The sequence below is a fragment of the Monodelphis domestica genome, chromosome 6 (genome assembly GCF_027887165.1).
Source record: "Monodelphis domestica isolate mMonDom1 chromosome 6, mMonDom1.pri, whole genome shotgun sequence".
Lineage (NCBI taxonomy): Eukaryota > Metazoa > Chordata > Mammalia > Didelphimorphia > Didelphidae > Monodelphis > Monodelphis domestica.
In genome coordinates, this window is record NC_077232.1 from 297,152,170 (window position 1) to 297,172,448 (window position 20,279).

The following is a 20,279-nucleotide window of genomic DNA, read 5'->3' on the forward strand; positions in this document are numbered from 1 at the left end:
CTCTTGTGCACCCACATCTGCTGTGGTGTACAGTAATGCACTTCAGTTCCAATGGTTGAAATCTAGGCAGATTTGAATATCACCACATTCCCCACCCCCACCCCCACCCATCCCAATACACACTTGATATGTATAAAACTGAAAAGGGACCAATAATCATATATGTACTGTTGGGATTAAGTCAGGCTGGGATGATAGCAGTGAGAACTCAAAAGCCAGCCAGGGTGTAGAGCACAATCCACCTAAGAATACCACAAAGAAAGGAGTCCAGGAGTCTAGAACCCTCTTGTACAAAGAATGTAAGCCTGAGGATACAGGGGGGCCTGCACAGACACAACTATGTTCACAAACAGGTAGAGGCAACTCCTGTGTTAGTAGCAGTAATAACACTGCTCCAGGCTTTCACATCTACCTAGCACATTCTCCATGGATGTTATCTCACTTAATTAGTAACTACAGCGGCATTTGAACCCAAGTCTCCCTCTTGACCTTAAGCCCAGGCTTCTTCCAATTTTTTCTAAGAGGAGGTATTCCGATTCTTCCAAATGCTCCCCTCTGAAATTTAACATATTAGACAATAGTGCAGATCACAACCTCTCCTTGCCTCAGTCAAAGCACTGACATCAAAAAGCTGCCACATGAAATCACCACCAGAGAATGGTGTATATGGGGTATGGGGGGAGGAGTTTGCTTTGGTCAGGAACATTTTGAAAGTCTCATGACCTTTGAGGACTGGGGGAGAGAGCTCTCATCTCCTAAGAGTGGTCTTTCATCTCATGCCTTACTGGATGCAATGATCTGAAATAACCATGAACACTTTCCCAAGAGAATCTAAGCATATAAGAGGCTTTTGAAGTAGAGGGGGCCAAGGGAAGCTACACCAGGAAAGGCCTGTTTAAACTGTGTTGAAGAACCACTTTGGGCATTATTAAAGATAGAAACACGTAAACTACCACAAATTTCAGAAGCGGAGAGGATTTAAAAACAAAGCAAAAGCCCTATTTGTTTTGACAATTTTAAGAAAGAGGGCTCCTATCTCAGCCCTGCTACTTAACATCTGCTTAATCACAGGGAGCTAAATCCACCTCTCTGTGCCTCAATTCCTCACCTGTAATAGTCAAACCTTTAAGATTCTATTAGGCCTCAAAAGCCTATGATATGGCACTAGACAGCCCGAATCCATGGACTCCCTTCCAATTTCTATTCATTTTCATCCCCAAGTTGCTTAAGTGGGGCAGTGAGACAGGAGGGCCAAGCCTTGCTCTTCTGATATCATCATTCACCAGTCAGTAGATAATAGCATGAAGAGAATGAGTAGACTACGGAGAGGGAATATCATGAGCTCCCATTAACATGGAAGCCAGTGGTAGGTATGTCCAAGAGTTGTGAGCAAAAGTCAAGAACTCCCTGAATTCTATCAAGAGACTTTTAATAATCCATGGACCCTAGAAAGGAATAGCCATAGCTGCAAGTAAGACTGAAAAATTCCCACTTTTTACTGTATTCTGATCCAGCCCCAGTTTTATGGTTCTCTATGTGTCTCCTTTGCTTCCTCCTCTCAACTGAGGCCTTAAATTCATTCTAAGAATTGCAGTGAGTTTTCCTTAAATCTCACTTTTAAAAAATGTATTCTTTTTGGCAATATTTTTTTTCAATTTTGAGTTCCAAATTTTCTCCCTCTCCCACCCATTGAGAAGACAAGCAATGTAACAATTATACACGTGAAGTCATGCAAAAGAGAGTCATACTGGGGGGAAAAAAGCAAGAAAAATGCAGAAAGTGAAAACAGTCTGCTTCAATCTGCACTATGGAGGCAAATAGTACGTTTCCTTTGAAATTGTCCTTGGAATTGGCTTGGATCACTGTACTGATCAGATCAGGCAGGTGTTTCAGAGCTGATCACCATTACTGTATTGTTGTGATGGTGTACATTGTTGTCCTGGTTCTTCTTACTTCACTCTACACATCAGGTCCCTATAAGACTTCTGGATTTTTCTGAAACAGTCCCTGCTTGTCATTTCTTATAGCCCAATCGTATTCCATCACAATCATATACTACAAGTTGTCTAGCCATTCCCCAGTTGATAGACAGCCCCTCAATTTCCAATTCTTTGCCACCACATGAAGAACTGCTATCAATGCTTTTGTATATACCGGCCCTTTTCTTTTTTCTTTGATCTCTTCAGGGTACAGACTTAGTGGTCTGGATTGGCCAGATCCAAGGGCATGTACAGTTTTATAGCCCTCTGGGCATAGTTTCATATTGTTCTCCAGAATGGTTGGACCAGTTTATAGCTCTACTAATAGTGCATTAGTGTCCCTATATTTCCTTCCAGTATTTGTCTTTTTCCTTTACTGTCCTTTTTGGTCAATGTGGTGGGTGTGAAATAGCACCTCAAAGTTGTTTCAATTTGCATTTTTCTAATTATTAGAGATTTAGAGTATTTATTCCAATAAATAACGAGAGCTCTGATTTCTCTGAAAATCATTTTCTCGTATCCTTTGATGACCATTTATCAACTGAGAAAATGCTCTTATTTTTATAAATTTGGTCCAGCTCCCTATACATCAAACATCACTTTCATCATTGAAAAATATTCAAGGTCTCCACAGTGTCTACAGGGTAATACCCCAATTCATGCCCTTCTTTATCATCTGTCTTTATTCCCCTATGACTCCTTTTCATGAACTTGCAATCTAGCCAAACTAGACTATTCAGACCTTTGTTACTTTTGAACCTTTTCTCCGTGCTTGTCCAGTGTGGTCCACCCAACTCCTTAAGGTTTATCACAACTCTTATCAAAGGTGGGCAACGAGGTACCACAGTGGATTGAGAGCCACACCTGGTGATGAGAGGTCCTGAGTTCAAATATGGCCTGAGATACTTTCTAGTTGTGTGATCCTAGGTAAGTCATTTAACCCCAACTGCCCAGCCCTTATTAGTTTTGTGCCCTGGAAATGCTATTCATTATTGATTCCCGAGACAGGAGGTATGAGTTTTCGGGAAAAACAAAAAAACAAACAAACAAAAAAAAAACAAACCCATAACTCTGTCAGAGCCCAGAATGATGTAAAAGAGGGGTTCTTCTAAATAAGACTGCATGCTTTCCCCTGCAGCTTCCCAGAAATTATTCCTCCCTCTCACCAGAGCTCTCAGGCTAACCAGGATCACAGACCAGTTGGCTTGAAGTAAGAAATGACTGAAAGGTGGAAAGGCCCTGGAGAATCTCCAAGTCACTGGCTTCCAGTGCCTCACTTTCCTCCTCATGCTGATCCCTTGCCCTATACCAAAAATACACCAGGTATCTGGCACACCACACTGTCACCAGAATGTCCTCTTGTCCCCATGGAAGGGTGTTTAACAAAAACCAGAACACCTCCCATCTCTGAAAATCAAATACATGACCATCACATAATCATGTAGGCCCAGGAGGGCAATTACCTTGATGGCTTTCTGGGCATTGGGCAGCCCCTCCTCGATGTCTTCTAGGAGGATTCCCCCTAAGCCTCTCTGGTCATGCTTGTCTAGGAGCCGAAGCAATGCCTTTTTATCTTTCAGGTTGTACTTGGGCTTGAAGGCATATTTCCCATCTACTACTTCAATTTTGGGGTTGTTGACTAATGCCTATAGCAAAAATGATAGAACATGATTACGTACAGTTGGAATCCTGGAATCCTTGGTTCTACTTAGGTTAACATTTTAAAACCAAGCGTGCATGCTGCCCTTGTCCATATTAATTTTGGAAGACCTAAAGATTCAAAACTGAGGTATCCTATGAAAAGTGATGATCACATATGGGAGTACTTCTTACTCCTCACCCACAAAGCAGGATACTGATCTCATCTGGACTGTGAAAAACAGAACCTTGGAAACATACACAAATAGGCAATCAGGCTTTCCCAGCTAGTGTCAACTAGCACCAGCAGCACTTCTTCCAACAGGGCAGGTAGCAATTCAACCACTTTAGTGATGAATTAAGGTTAGTCTTTGGAGCCCAGTATTGTCCCTGGACACTCTATTCTTGTTTAAGGCTATGTCTTAGTTTGATGCAAATGGAATTTCTTAAGGATCTGCCTTTCTAAGAGTAGTCCTTTGTTTCAGCAGCCAGGGAATGGTGCTTGGTGGACCCTAGCATTTCTTCTTGGAGCTCCTGATTTGAAAACTGATCAGTTGTAAAAATTCAATTTTATTTTGTTTTCAACTCCAGATTCTTTAATTCCCCCCTCCCCACCCACTGAGAGGGCAAGAAATATAAAACTCATTACAAACATGTATAGTCAAACAAAACAGATTCCTGCATTAGCCATTTCAGTGATAGCCTGAGCCCATGCTTGCAATGTTCCTCTCTGAATCACATGTGTGATTGGCCCTGGGTCCACAACTGCTAAATTGTCCCTGTTCCTATTACTAGAGCTTGCTCAAGGATCCTCTAGGATTATTTTGTTCCCTTCTGAGGCCATTTCTAGGTCCCTGGGTCCCACCACTGCCAATGCCAATGCCTTAGCCTCAGTCTTCTTCCTCATCAGATCCTGCCCCAGAGTCCATAGAGCTCTTTCTCCTTAAGACCCCTGGGCCTGAAAAAATGATCCACTGATTTCTTCTTCATCTTTCCAATTAGAATTCAAGTCAAGGAGGTTTAAGGGAGAAAAAATAAACCTGGACAAATCCTCTCACTTTGCCATCAAGGCTCAGCTCCTAGGATCAGATCTCTTAATCACTGCAATCGGGGTCCACACTAGCAAACAGAACCTAGAGGCATCAAGACTTAGCCCTGTTCTGCCTTGTCGATGCCTCCTGCTTCACAATAGCCATATATGTAAATGAAATAATTCTACAACACAGAAATTAGCCAATCAGCAATTAAAAATAAATAGTAAATATGATATTATATTAGCAATAATTAATTCAAACACACATTTATTGATTTAATTTTCTGTGGTTCATTTATCAAAAAGATCTAATAAACTTTTTCTCAACTTATCTTTTAAGTTGTTTTTATAGTATATATCATGTTGTTATAGCATATATAATCTTTATCATAGCATTATAGTTCAGGACTTAATATAGACAGGTTGAAGATTATATGAGGATTGTAGATAATTTCAATACTTAACTATAATCCAATAGATTTTTGAAATGTACCTCATAGGAAAAAAAATGCACCATTTATTTCCAGAAAGAAAAAGCAAAAATTAGTACAAAAATCATATAGTTGGCCATGTCAAGGATTTCCTCACTTATGTTTCAGACTAGTTTTCACCAAAGCCAGCCCCACTTACCTCAGACATCAGCCATTGTTTCTGCTTGAGCCCTATATCCAAATGCTGGGTTTCATCCAAAATTTCTTCTAAAGTCAGGGGATGTGTATCACCTCGTTGGTGTCGGGTCTAAAGAGCCAGAGAAAAAAACAGCTTTTAAATACTCAATGTTCTCAACAACAGGTATCTACTGGATTTACCTTCCTTTCTGCCAATGTGAAAATAGTTTATTCCCTTTACTCATCTGACACATGGATTTACTGAGCGCCTATGTTCATATCAAAGCAATGAGGAACGTTGGCCTAAGAGAAGCGAGCAATGATGTCGTGGGGGAGTAGGACAGGAAGGACACAGAGACATAGGGAAAAAGTGAACTACTCATTCTTTGACCATGGGGTGAAAGACTGAACTCTAAAAATCAACTAAATGAATGAGAAAATTGGAATGAGAATGGATTTAAAATTGGAGATATTAGGATTAAATCTGACCTGATCCACATTAGGGCTGTTTAACCATGACATTATTCTTTATTCCTGAGAGTAGTAAGTAGGGAAGCTTTAACCAGCATAAAAAGGTAGTTCCATAATGATGGAAATGGAATGAGGGAAGAGCCCTGCTTATATCACTCACAATACCACCAAGCACCTTTTTTTTTTGTGCCAGACTAGATACTAAGTTCAGGGAACATATGTAGTGGAAGGTGTTTTGTTCTGGGAAGTCATAGGAATGATAAAAGTCCCAAGGAGTAATCCACAGGATGTTTCCAAATGGCCACTTTGTTAGGAATGATTTATTTATTGTCCCCAAAACAAGTGTTGGACAAGGGGAAGGAAAATCAGCTTGGAAAGTCAGGCTGAAATATTGGGAATGATATTAGTTTTCTTGAGCTGGGGAGTAGAATTTAACAGTCCCTAGGAACATCAGCTTGAACAGAGATATTATATATATATTAGACACACACACACACACACACACACACATATATATATATTCCTCTAATATATTTTATGTTCTGCATATTACATCCCTATACCGTATACATCTCTACATATATTTTATTGTTCAGTAGTTTTAGTCATCCCCAACTCTTCTTGATCCCACTTGGGGTTTTCTTGGCAAAGATACTAGAGTGGTTTCTTCTTCTCCTTTCTTCTCCTCACTTTCTTCTCCATCTCATTAAACAGATAAGAAAATTGAGGCAAAAAGGGTTAAACGATTTGCCCAGAGTCACATAGCTAGGAAGTATCTGATGACAGACTTGAAACCAGGAAGTCTTTCTGACTTCCAGGCCTGGCATTCTATCCACTGCCCTAACTAGCCACACCACCTACATACATACATATTTTTGCATATATATGTATACATACATGTGTGGATGAGAAATATACATACACATATACATGTATGTGGACACAGAGAATATCTAAGAGGAATCACCAATCAATTTTAAAAAGCCATAAATATATGAAGAACCTCTTCTGTCCCAAGTCCTGGGAGTACAAAGAAAGGCAATGCCACATTCTGTGCTCTTGAAGAGATCTTATCATCCATAATTTTCAAAAAGAAAAAGCAATAATTAGTAGTTAAAAAAAATCAGACATTTGGTTATGTCAAAGATTTCCCACTCATGATTCTGATTAGTTTTCTGTGTCTTTTTTCCTTAAATAAACCATTACACCTTCTATTTTAGAATTGATACTAAGTATTTGTTCCAAGGCAGAAGAGTACTAAAGGCTAAGCAACTGTAGGCCAAGTAAATTGCTCAGGGTCACAACGACTGCTTGTGTCTCAGGCTAGATTTGAACCCAGGTCCCCCTGACTCCAGGCCTATCACTCTTCCACTGAGCCACCTAGCTGTCCCCATAACTATGTCTTCACTAACTCTTATTTTTCCAACCATAATCAAGTCCAATTCTGCATTCACCAGGAAAAATGTGGTGCCCGGAAATTAACCTGAAGACAAAATCAGGGCTCCTGAATCTCAGGGTAGGGCCTATCCATTCCACACAATAGACAAGTGCATTCGATTAGTACAGAACATTAATGCTACTGGAGCTGACAGATCTTCAAGCAGAAACCAAACCAAAAAACCCACTTATTCAGAGAAACCATGCCAGTGAATGAGAAGGAAATGTTACATCGGTAGCCTTAGTGCAGTAACACTTAAGGCACAAAGGATGAATGTCCAAAGTGCTGAGGTCTGTAAAGTGGCCTTTACATCAAGACTGTAAAATGCCACAAGATGGAGATGTTTGACAGCTATGATTCTAAGGCCTACAATCCTCTTCTAAAAGCAGAAAATTAAGTTTGCTTAATTGAAATTGAAGATAAAAGATTTCATGTATTCTAGTGATCTTTTAGCACTTGATAAAAACAAATTCTATTAATCCTAACACTTTTCCTTTACCTTGAGAGCTGTAAATTTTAATGGTATTATATAAACTTGATGTTAAATGTCAATAAAACAAAGTGTTTTTTTTCCTTCCAACTTGTATTTAAAGTCATTTGCACATAAACTCTTTGAGGGCCAGGATTAGTAAAGTTGTCTTTTGGTCGCCAATGCCTAGCCCAGATTTTAGAATGGAGTGAGTACTTTCTACATCTCTTCTGGATACCCCCTCACCTGACAAAGGGGTCTCGGTGTGAAGACTGGGACATCAGCTGTTTTGTCACAGAGTTGTTTTATTTTGCTCTGTCTTTCAGTGGGGACCAAGGAAGGCAGAAACTAACTGGATATGCATTATTAGGAAAAATAATTTAACTTAGAAAACAAAACCAAAAGTAAGTCCTTTTTGGAGTGTTGCACCAGAAAAGAGAGAACTATACTTACCTCCCTTCTTTGCATTAGTGTGATGACACTCAGCTTCTGTCTGACTGAAATGCTTTCCTCCTTCAAATTTTATAGTCTTTGTTACAAAATTGATCCATCAATATTTATTGAGTATCTTATTATGTGCCAAGCACCAGAGATCCAAATATCAAACTGTTCTTGCCCTCAAGGAGCTGATGTCTTATTGGGGGAAACTAGTAAGACAAATTGTGGAAGCATATTAAAACTTGTTTTTTTTAGCTCACGTAGCAAGACTAAGAAATGAATACTTCTCCAATCTAAAATCTTTCCCAGATTTTCTCCTTTGGGAAAGGAGGTTGAAGGTTAAGAACAAAAAAACTAAGGCCTTAGGAAAAGTGATGTCTGTCTAGTTAAGATCAGTGCCTCCTAACTTGGTCCTAAAACCACACTGGCCCTGGGACTCACACCAAAGGACTGTGCTCACTTTCCCTTTCAGAATGGATCAGGGTAGGACACAGGAAGGCAGGGCTCAAGGAGGTCAAGTGGATCAAATCATGGCTCTACCATTTCTCCCTCTAACTTGGCTAACCAAATAAGCAGATGCTTTAAAATTTGATGCATCTATATTAAGTACTTAATCCCATTTCATTGTCTGGTGTCTTCCTGTGTAAAGTAATTTTCTGTTGAGCCCCTTTAACCCCACTCAACTATTTTTACTTTTGCCTTGTCTGAGCTTGCTGTTTTGAGTTCATGGGGAACATAATAAATTCTGCTCCAGTCCTTATTTTAACTCTGTGTACATCTTTATTTCAAGTGTGTCCATCTAAGTGACATATTGTTGACCTCTTTTTACTCATCTATTGTGTTATCCTCTTTTCTTTAAGGGTAAAACTCATTTAATTTCAGCTATGAATTTCTTTCTACTCTATCCTTTTAAGATTTGCTCTTCTCTCTGCCCTCCGTACATAAAAAGTGGTGAAACAGAAGAATGTTATTGATCCTTGTATGTAATGTAGAACTGAATTTTGTGGTCGGCTTCTGCCCCAGTCAGACTAGAATCATCAGTTCTCAGATTTCTAACTTTCCTTCTGATCCCTCCCTGTTGATAATCAACCCTCAGCAGCTAGTTTGTTCTGCTTGTGACTTTTCTTTCCCTCTCTCTTCTGATGGCTTTGTTTCCCAGGAGAGTTTAATGAACTTAAAAAAAAAAAAAAAAAACCTCTCATCTATTGTCTTAGAATTAATACTAAGTATTGGTTCCAAGGCAGAAAAATGGTAAAAGTTAAGCATCTGGGGTTAGATGTTTTGCTTCTGTCATGGTCAGATAACAGTGAGGTTCATGAGATGTCCATTCCTCCACTCTTTGCTCTATGATTGTATACTCTTGTTTTCTCATATCCCAGTTAGGAGAAATACTAAGTCTCTTCTTCCCTCCTTTTTGTTATTTTCTCCTTACCATGTTCTTTTTTCCTTTCCTTTTCTTTCTTTAAGAACATCACAATAAATCAAAAGTGTTCTTCTTTTTTAAGGCCCTGGTGCCCCTGAAGGTGGTGATGGGACTCTTCTCTTTCCTTTCCTTTCTGGAATATACTTCCTGTATTACCTAGCTCCTCAAATGTAGTGACCTTTGGAGGTTTCTCTTCATTCTTGTGTTTGTAGCATGTCAATGTTCCTCCTCAACCCTGCTCTTTTCCCCAGGCATGCTTCAAAATCCTTTACATTGCTAAAAATCTATTTTCCTCCTGTGGATTACACTTGGACTTGCATAGTAATGATACTTAGTTTTGAGCTTTACTAGTTTGCCTTCTGGAATGCTAGTCTCTAAGGTTTTTTCTCTTTTATAGCCAAGTGGTAAGTGGTCCTGCTTGTGGTTCTTTGGTACCTGAACTCTCTTTCTGGCTGCTTGATTTTGTCTGTGATGTTCAAGAGAATTTTCAATTTGGAGGCACATTGGTATATTCTTTCTATTTGACATTGCTCTCTTATCCAAATAGATTAGGCTAATTTTCATTTATGATTTTTTAAAATTTCGATTCACATTCTATTTCTATGATTTCTATTCTATATTTTGTTTAGTAACTGTTTTCAGGGAATCCAATAATTTTTAAATTCTCACTCCTGCATCAGTCTTCCAGGTTAGTTGTTATTGAAACATTACATTTCTCCTGCTTTTTTCAATATTTAATTTTGTTCTAATATTTCTCAATGTCTCTTGGAGTTACTGAGTTGTTTGCTTTATTCTAATTTTCAAAGAATACACTATGTGGATGTTTCCCACTTTCTGTACAAGCTAGTTGTTTTTCTTTAACTTCTTTTCTTCACAGGTCTTATTTTGCTATAAATTCATTCTTTATTTCCTGCTTAATTTCTTCTTGGCACTCATATAATTCTTGTGGCTAAACTGTTTTTTTTTTCACATGTTATACAGTTACTCTCTTCTTCTGGGTTTGTTTCTTGGACATCTTGTTAGCAATATTTCTTCTTTGTGTCTTCTTCTGGCATTTATATTTCTAGTCTCAGGACTTTGTGCCAAGGACAGGTTCTCCTCATCCACCGAAACTCTTCGATGGGTTCTAGAGGTTCTGCCATTGGCTTCCACTTCCACTACTGTGCTTATGCTCCAAATCCAAGAAGGTTTACACAGCATCTTTTGCGCAAGATCACTGAGAAATAATAAGCACGCTGAATAACCTCAATCTGAGCCATTCAGGGATGAATTCCCCCAAGAAGTTCTTAGATTCAAGTCTTGTGATTTCTAGGATCCTCTAGAGGGCTTGGGTTAGAGCTTCAGAATGTCCCTGGGGGAAGTGCTGTCCCAGGTGCTCTGAAACATCTCTGACTACATTATTTACCTGAGCTCTTCTTCCTGGCATTTATCCCAATAAGCTAGCAGGCTTCCCCTCTTCCAACACCCACAGACTGTCTCTCTGGGTCACAGTAGGCCAGATAAGGGCTGACTGCTGTGGTTTCCCTTCGGATTTCTTGATCCTGATTTGATCTGGTGCCTTCTGAAGCCCTTTGCTGGATCGCACGTAGGAGAGCTGGGGTTCTCTATTACCTTTCATGTTGCCATTATAACTGTAAGTCAAAATTCATTAAACAGTAAATTATGTACTTATTGATGAGACAGGCTCATGTAGGAAAGATAAATTATTTTCATGATTATCAAAACAAAAAGACAGGATGGACTGGGGGGAGTGTAGCATTTTTGCCATGCTCAAATCAGTATATCTCCACCACAACAACCAAGAAAACAACCAAATTCTGATCAGAGAAGTCAAGAGAGAGAAAAAAAACCACCCTGGTAATGATTTTTTTTTGGCTCAGGGCAGCTTAGGAAGGCAGAGAAGTCAGTGGACATGGGAGAGATAGGAGCACCATATAGTGGGGCACTCTAGCTGTCAAGCATTAAGGAGGCTAAGACTGAACACCAAGGCAGGAGATCCCAGTGAATCCTTGAGCCGGACTTAGAAAACAGATTGAGGAGAGATATTTTCAGAATCTTTAAACAAAGGGGGGGGGGGGAGAGACAGACAGATGGACGGAGGGACAGACAGAGAGAGAGATTGAGAAACAGAGCCTTGAAATTATAGTTCAAGAAATTATAACGGAAAATTACCCAGAATTTATAGAAGTAGAGAGCAAATCAGAAGTTCAAAGAATCTCCAAAATGAAAATTTCCAGGAATCTTAAGAGTCAAAATTCAGAACTCTGAGATAAAGGAGAAAATACTATAAATAGCCAGAATGAAAGAATTCAAATACTGTGAAGCCAATTAAGATCACACAAGATTTAGCAGCTTCCATGTTAAAGAAATGGAGAGCTTGGGATATAATATTTGGGAAGGCAAGGCAGGATTGCAAGTAAGAATAACCCACCTAGTAAAACTAAGTATAATCATTTGAGGGGGGGGGGAGCCTGGGGGGGGGAAATGAAAGAGAATTTCCAAGAATTCTTGATAAACAAGATTACAGCTAAATAGAAAATTTGACATTCATATATAGGAGCCAATAAAGCATTAAAAGGTGAAATGAGGGATAAATTATAAAGGACTTAATAATAAGGTTAAAACTGCTTATTTTCTTATATTGAGAAAGGATTGTATTCATAACAATAAATGGCATATTCCTCTGAGATAGGATATAGTGACCGTGTATAATTAGAAATGGGTTACCCTAAAAACTACATTTTCCGGGAACCCACTGACTTCCTGTCCTTACATACTTCCTGTAGACAAGGGATAAATTCAGTGTGCGTTCCTGGTCTGCCCTTTTTGGCTTCCTGTATAGAGCATGGTGGTGGTAAGCGAGCTTTCTGAAAGGAATGATTAACCATGAACATGTGGTTTTTATTTCGTTACTTTTTTTATTCCTTTTTGTCTAATGATCAATAAAAAAGTCTCAAAATATAACAATCTACATTATTGTAGATTCATTTTAATTTTTACAATGATGGTGCCCGGAAGTTGGAGAAAAGAATTCTCAATTTTTTAAGATAGCTTAGACAAGTTTTTAAGCCATGTTTCTTCTGCCATGGCTTTATCACCCCCCTAAACCCCACCCTTGCGAACTCCAAGAGAACTCCTAACTTTCTTCAGAGCTGCTGCCCTGCTCCTGCTGGTTTTTATTACTTCTGCCATTTCCCCCCTCTACTTTTTGTCGGTGTCCTGCCCTACTGGCTGGCTGCTTTAGTTTGGGGGAGAAGAGTCTTGGTGGAGAAGAGAGAAGCCGTTTCTCTTGCCCATCTGTTCAAGTAGCATTCCTCCCTGCTACTTCTGGCATTACTGCTGCCAATCAAGTCCAGCCATCCACTCCTGATCTTCCTGATCCTGCCTGTTACTGATCCTGATCACTCATCCTCCTGCTCTGACCCCAGCCTCGGCCTCAACTGCTGTTACTGATTCTGCTGTTTTGCTGGTAGCTGCAGCCATGTCTTCAGAACTCACAAACTGGGAGTCCTTGGAGCCACTCTCTGGGCAGATGGTAAAAACCAGGGAGTGTTTTCCTTAGGTAATATTTAGCTTCTGAACTCTCTGTCCACCTGGCAGGGGAAGCAAGCTACTCCCTAGCATTTTCCCCCATGGGGGAAGGGTAAGGAAGTTCACTCTTCAAAACAGGAAGTAAAATTGCAAGCATGGCACATTCTATGAAAGAGCAGTGCATTACCTATCTCAAACAGCTCCCTGTATTAGGATGCTTTTTCTTCCTCCCATTCCTAGGTACACTGGTCCTTTTGATTATATTACCTAAAATTCTGGGGAGAAATTCATTTCCCTATGACCCCTTGCAATTTGGACCTGCCAGGCTCTAAGATTCATCCAGTTTGGGATCTCCCTCACTATGGGAGATCCCAGAGGTCTGACAAAAGGAACCTGAATGGATAGAGAAGGAACTTTAAAGAGACTGGAGGTGAAATTTTTAAGACTGAAAGACTCCATGGCTTTGTGAAAGTCTCTGAATCTTATTGTATTTTGCGGATTGTCTGCATTAGGATTTAATTTTGTTGTTTTAAGTTCATATATTAATCTGATCAATACTATTCTGTTACACTGAATCATTTTAATCTACTGTATTTATTAGATATATTCTGTTACCGGGGTGTATGGGGCGCTCAGGGAGGAGTAATATCTTTGGTACAGAGGGCTTGTCGTGCCCTCCTAGGGCAGCTCTCCAGCCTCTGACACTCACCTGACACCCAGCTCTCACTTGTGGCTCCTAGTAGCTGCTAGCATGCGGCAGCGGCCACACCCTGGGTAACGACTTCGACAGGCCGGCTAAACCTTGTAAGGGTAGCCATCGGGTTGTCGTGGACCCCTGGTGAGCTAGGGCTTTGCTCACCCAGCATGTGAAGACTGTTTCGGCGGAAGAGGCGGAAGAAACCAACAAGAAGGTTCAAAGGCTGAGATGGCGATGCAGCAAGGCACTGTGGAGTGCTCAGGGTGTGTTGGAGCACAAAAGACAACACAGCCATCCAATGCAGCTGAGGAAGTCTCCAGGTGTCTCTGTCTCTGTCTGGAGGGGCACACCAGGGTCCTTGGGATCTGGGGACTGCCAGGAAACAACGTCTCAGGGCGGTTTCATGGGAGATTCCTGCACTGAGTACAGGGGGCTCGCAGAGCTGAACTCGGGGCAGTTGTGCTGAGCACCTGGGCGGCGCTAAACACCAGGGGAGGACCACGTGCTGAATATCAGGGCGGAGCTGAACACCTGGGCTGTTGGGCTGAGAACAGGGGCCCACACTCTAAGAAACCTCGGAGGCTGGGAAGAACTAGTCTGAGGCAACCTAAATTCACAGAAAACCCGCCCATATCACCCAGACCCCAGACCAAAAAGGAAAGGGGAATGGCTCACACGGCCCAAAATCAAGCATCCAAGAAGAAAGGGGGGGGGAAAGTGACTATTGAAAACTTTTATGGTGGGAGTACCCAAGGAAAAGAAGAGAATGAGGATGAAATCCAAACAAAATCAGACCATGCCTCCCAAAATGGAAACTATCAACAAGCTCTGGAAGATCTCAAACTGGAACTTATCCAAAAGGAAACCTTCTGGAAAGAAAAATGGGAGAAAGAGATCAGCAGTCTGATAGACAAGACTTCACAATTGGAGAAAGAGCTGGAAGAATCCAATAGAAGGGCAGACAAAGCTGAAAAGCAAAACCAGGCCCTAACAACCAGAATTAAGCAACTAGAAGAAAGTGAGATCATAAAAAAGAAAGAATCAATAAAGCAAAGCAAAAAAATTAAATAATTTGAAGAAAACATAAAATATCTCACTGAAAAGGTCACAGACTTGGAAAACAGAGGAAGAAGAGACAACCTTCGAATTATCTGTCTCCCTGAAAAACCAGAGATAAACAATAACCTCAATGCTATTCTACAGGAGATTATAGAAGAAAATTGCCCACATGTTCTGGAACAAGGGGGCAAAATAGAAATAGAAAGGGTTCATAGAACACCCTCTATACTAAATCCCCAAAAGACAACCCCCAGGAATGTAATTGCCAAATTCAAGAACTTCCAAGAAAAGGAGAAAATCCTACAAGAAGCCAAGAGGAGGAGCCTCAGATATAGGGGGGCTCCCATAAGGATCACACATTACTTAGCGGCTAACACACTAAGAGACTGCAAAGCATGGAACATGATATTTAGAAAGGCAAGAGAGCTGGGTCTCCAACCAAGAATCAACTACCCAGCAAAACTGTCTATATACTTCCAGGGGAAAGTATGGGCATTCAACAATATAGATGATTTCCAAGCATTTGCTAAGGAAGGGGACCTTGCAGTCCCAGATCTCAAACTATACTATAAAGCAGTGGTCATCAAAACAATTTGGTACTGGCTAAGAGACAGAAAGGAGGATCAGTGGAATAGACTTGAGGTAAGTGAACTCAGCAAGACAGTCTATGACAAGCCCAAATATCCCAGCTTTTAGGACAAAAAATCCACTATTTGATAAAAACTGCTGGGGAAATTGGAAGACAGTTTGACAGAGATTAGGCTTGGATCAACACCTCACACCCTACACCAAGATAAACTCAGAATGGGTGAATGACTTGAGCATAAAGAAGGAAACTATAAGTAAACTATGTGAACACAGAATAGTATACATGTCAGACCTTTGGGAAGGGAAAGATTTTAAATCCAAGCAAGACTTAGAAAGTCACAAAATGTAAAATCAATGATTTTGATTACATCAAATTAAAAAGGTTTTGTACAAATAAAACCAATGCAACCAAAATAAGAAGGGAAATAACAAACTGGGAAATAATCTTCATAGTAAAAACCTCTGACAAAGGTCTAATTACTCAAATATATATAAAGAGCTAAACCAAATGTACAAAAAATCAAGGCATTCTCCAATTGATAAATGGGCAAGGGAAATGAATAGGCAATTTTCAGTCAAAGAAATCCAAACCATTAATAAGCACATGAAAAAGTGTTCTAAATCTCTTATAATTAGAGAGATGGAAATCAAAATAACTCTGAGGTACTACACCTCATACTTGGCAGATTGGCTAACATGACAGCAATGGAAAGTAATGAGTGCTGGAGGGGATGTGGCAAAGTTGGGACATTAATTCATTGCTGGTGGAGTTGTGAATTGATCCAACCATTCTGGAGGGCAATTTGGAATTATGCCCACAGGGCACTAAAAGACTGTCTGCCTTTTGACCCAGCTATAGCACTGCTGTGTTTGTACCCCACAGGGAGAATAAGGAAAAAGACATATACAAAAACATTCATTATTGCATTCTTTGTGGTGGCAAAAAGTTGGAAAATGAGGGGATACCCTTCAATTGGGGAATGGCTGAACAAATTGTGGTATCTGTTGGTGATGGAATACTATTGTGCTCAAAGGAATAATAAAGTGGAGGAATTCCATGGAACCTGGAACAACCTCCAGGAAGTGATACAGAGGGAAAGGAGCAGAACCAGGAGAACATCGTACACAAAGATTGATACACTGTGGTACAATCGAATGGAATGGACTACTCCATTAGTGGCAAAGCAATGTTCCTGAACAACCCAGAGGGATCTATGAGAAAATACACTATCCACATCCAGAGGAAAAACTGTGGGAGTAGAAACACTGAAGAAAAACTTCTGGGGGCCATCAGTCCACGATGTCTTGACAGAGTCACATGTGGTAGCCAGGGAGACCACAGAGTGGTCCTTGGCGAGATGTGACTGCCCATTTTATCCCCCTTGCATGACTTTTATTAATGCTCCTTACCTATGAATTGAAATGATTATTATTCCCCCTAGTCTCAAAAGAAATAATGCAAGAGCAAAACACCTGTATCCTAATTCTCCAAAACATCACCAAAAGATCAGACCCTTAAACCCAATCCCAAAAGACTATCATGGGTTAACTTTTATTTCTGTGTATAATTCCCAGTGAAACTGCAGCTACAGGCCAAGCCCAAAACTTTCTCATGAAGCCAGCACACAAATCAATCATAGAGGCCCATACAATACGTACAGGTACATTAAGCTTCAATATACCTCAGTGACTCAATTACAAAAATCACTAACTCAAACTCCCTATTAAGCCACCTGTGATGAAATCATTTATCTTATGTGCAACATTTATTCTGTCTGTAATCATAATACAAAAATATAGAATGTTAATGAAGTGATTTGTTAAAAGTTAATGTATTACTTTTCCAATTATCTCTCTGATTTTGTGTATCTGTATGCCAAGAATATGGATATAAAAATAAATCCCAAGCCTGGGAATGTGGAGCAGCTCGGAGATGATAAGCAGTCCCATGGCCGTAATGATTAAGCTGTCTTCCGTTTGATATTTATTTTATGTTATTTATTTTGACTGATCGTTCGCCACCTGCCTGGAACCCTGGAGTCAGCAGTGGGACTGGACCCTGACCATGGCAAAAAACAACTGCTTGATTACATGGGTCAAGGAGAATATGAGTGGGGATGTAGACTGTAAATGAACATCCTAGTGCAAACACCAACAACTTGGAAATGGTTTCTGATCAAGGACACATGTAATACCCAGTGGAATTATGCGTCAGCTATGGGGAGGGGAGGGAGGAATAGAAAGTGATTTTAGTAACCAAGGAATAATGAATGTTTGAAATTGACCAAACAAAAAAAATGTTTAAAAAAAATCAGGGGGCATTGCTTAATGATTCTGTCTGATCACAGGAGAAGGGAATACAAAAAGAGCCATTGCACAGTGCCAAAAAGCACAAAGCTAAACTACATAGTGCCTATCCAGCACCAAGTCAAAGAGACTGATCCCAGTGGAATTGATGTAATTGGGGCAAGACAAGAGGACTTGAATTTGTTTGGAGTTCAAGGATGCACCTGTTTTGACATATGTCAAAGGCAGATCTTCCTTGTCCCACATTCTACCAAGTATCTCAAACTTGGCTCCTACCTGGCTCCCATAAATCTATCCCTTTTTCTGTCTTTCATAGTGTAGCAAACTTTCTATACTCCTGGCTACTGATTGAGAAAGTGCATAAATTGCTTAAATCACTTTAATTGGGCCCCGATTCAAGGTTTATTTTCCTTTATTTGGAATTTTTACACATAAGACTGATATTCTATATTTCATCCAGAAGTTATTTTTTTCTCTTTTATTTGGATTTTTTTTTATGTTTTTGATTTCTCTCACTAACTGATTCATATACCTCATAACTCAGCCATGCATCCCTGAGTGATCCCTGTGTTTTTCAATATCCTCCGGGGGGGGGGGGGTGTAAACCTTAAAATTTCTTAGACTTATGAATGTTGGAAATTTCCCCATTGGGAAATTTCATACTTGAAAAATTTCCTACTGATAGTAAGAACTCTATTGGAATGTGAAAACCCTTGGCATGGGAGGGTCCTTCTCCTCCCTACTTAAGACTACTTTAGGACAGAACCCTTTTGCTAAACATGGAAAGGGCTTTGACCTATACTTAAGCATAGAACAAGAAGTTCTTTGAGTCATGATTGATTTTAGAATTGATACAATAGAGATACTTGGAATGACAGAACCAGGTCTTGGAACTTACAGTCTCCACCCTACTCAGAGTAACGGAATTTGGGAAGGGCTGCAGCATAGATCAAGATTTAATTATTTGAGAATATGACCTTCAACAGACATGTGCAAAGGAAACAGACCTCTGGGTGGTCCTGGGTTAAGTTAGAGCCACCATTGGCACAGGGGAGACATGGACAGTGATTGGTAGATGTGAGAACTGAGGGGAGAGGACTTAGATGGTTTCCTTAAAGATAGCGGGGTCTGAGGAGAGAAGGGAGAGGTTTTGCTCTGAGGAGGTTGCTCTGAAGGAGAACTCAGGAGGTTGCTCTGAAGGAGGACTGAGGAGGAGTGGATGCTCTGAAGGAGTCTGAGAGGAGAGAGGGCCTGAAGGGAGAGCTCCTGGAGAGGTCTTGAAGGAGGCTGTGGAAGGAGAACTCAGGAGGAGTCAGGAGGAGAATTCTCTGGAAACATTTCTTGAAAGGAGGCTCTCTTGAAGGTGGAGCCTGAGGTTGGCATGAGAAGCCTTACCTAGAGAGATCTTGGGTGAGTGATAAAACCAACTGACTGATTTATTCATTCTTATTCCTTTCTTACTTTCTCTCTTTTTCTATTGATTAATCAGTGTACTATAAATTAAATTTCTCTATAAACCCAGTTGGCTTGGGCATATTCATAAATTGGGAATATATTCCCTAGCGACCATCTTATATTTATATAAAACCAAGACACAGTAGAAAACATATTTCAGCGGTCATAATTTTTGCTCCCAAACATTTTAATTATCACAGTTTATGACTCCCACTCTCTTATCTACAACTATTTGACGCTCAAAACTATTTTAAATCTAACGGGGGGGGGGGGTATATTATTATTCTAAAATGCAAAGTTTAAATCTTTTGAGAGTAATTTTAGGTTAAGAAACATGTTACCTCTCCGAATCTAGAAAGTGAACTGTTTGGAGAAGGCACCATGAAGATGCCTGCACAGACCACACACTGTACTAGAAGATCCAGAGTGAACTTTGGGATGTGGTGATTTGAACTGTATGGGGTTGAATGAGTTGTTCTGAATATATACTCTTAGGCCAAAGGGGACTGGCCCCTAATTTTTTTTTTGGTCAATGCGCTTAACAATCATTGGTTTTGTTCTTTTCCCCTTAACCCCCAAATTATTGTAATTTAAAAGTTGGTTTTGTTTACAAGATCCATTGGAGAGAGCAGTCTTCCACAGAACTCGAGGGAATGTATAATTAGAAATCTGTTACCCTAAAAACTACATTTCCTGGGAGCCCACTGACTTCCTGTAGATAGGAAATACATTCAGTGGGTGTTCCTGGTCTGCCCTTTTTGGCTCCCTGTCTCAAGCATGGTGGTGGTAAGTGGGCTTTTTAAACAGGCTGATTAGCCATGAGCACATGGCTTTTATTTTGTTACCTTTTTATTCCTTTATCTCTAATGATGATTAATAAATCTCTTAAACTATAGTATTTTTATTACTGCTCATTAATTTAATTTTTACAACCTCTAAGAACTTCATAATCTTTAGGACTGTCAGAGGACCCTAAGAGTCATTCTATGATGTTGGGATGTTCTCAAAAGAATGGATGAAGGAAAGGAATATACTGGGAGAGAAGAGAAGTAAGAGGAAGAATAGGGGAAATTACTTCATTTAAGTGGGACAAATAAGAGTTTATGAAATGGAGGGGGATTTAGGGGAAGACTACTACAATGTCA

At 40.0% G+C, this 20,279-nt stretch overlaps 1 protein-coding gene across 2 annotated transcripts in view; it reads right to left on the reverse strand.

Annotated features, from left to right (window-relative positions):
• The window catches only part of GTF2E2 (general transcription factor IIE subunit 2), a 101,765-nt gene that overhangs the window by 18,561 nt on the left and 62,925 nt on the right, over positions 1–20,279 (reverse strand). For both annotated transcript variants that reach the window (XM_001372540.4, XM_016422934.2), the window contains exons 4-5: positions 5,281–5,388; positions 3,443–3,625 (exon numbers count right to left, since the gene is read on the reverse strand). In XM_001372540.4, the coding sequence (XP_001372577.1) occupies positions 3,443–3,625; positions 5,281–5,388 (291 nt within the window). The remainder of the gene's footprint in view (positions 1–3,442; positions 3,626–5,280; positions 5,389–20,279) is intronic.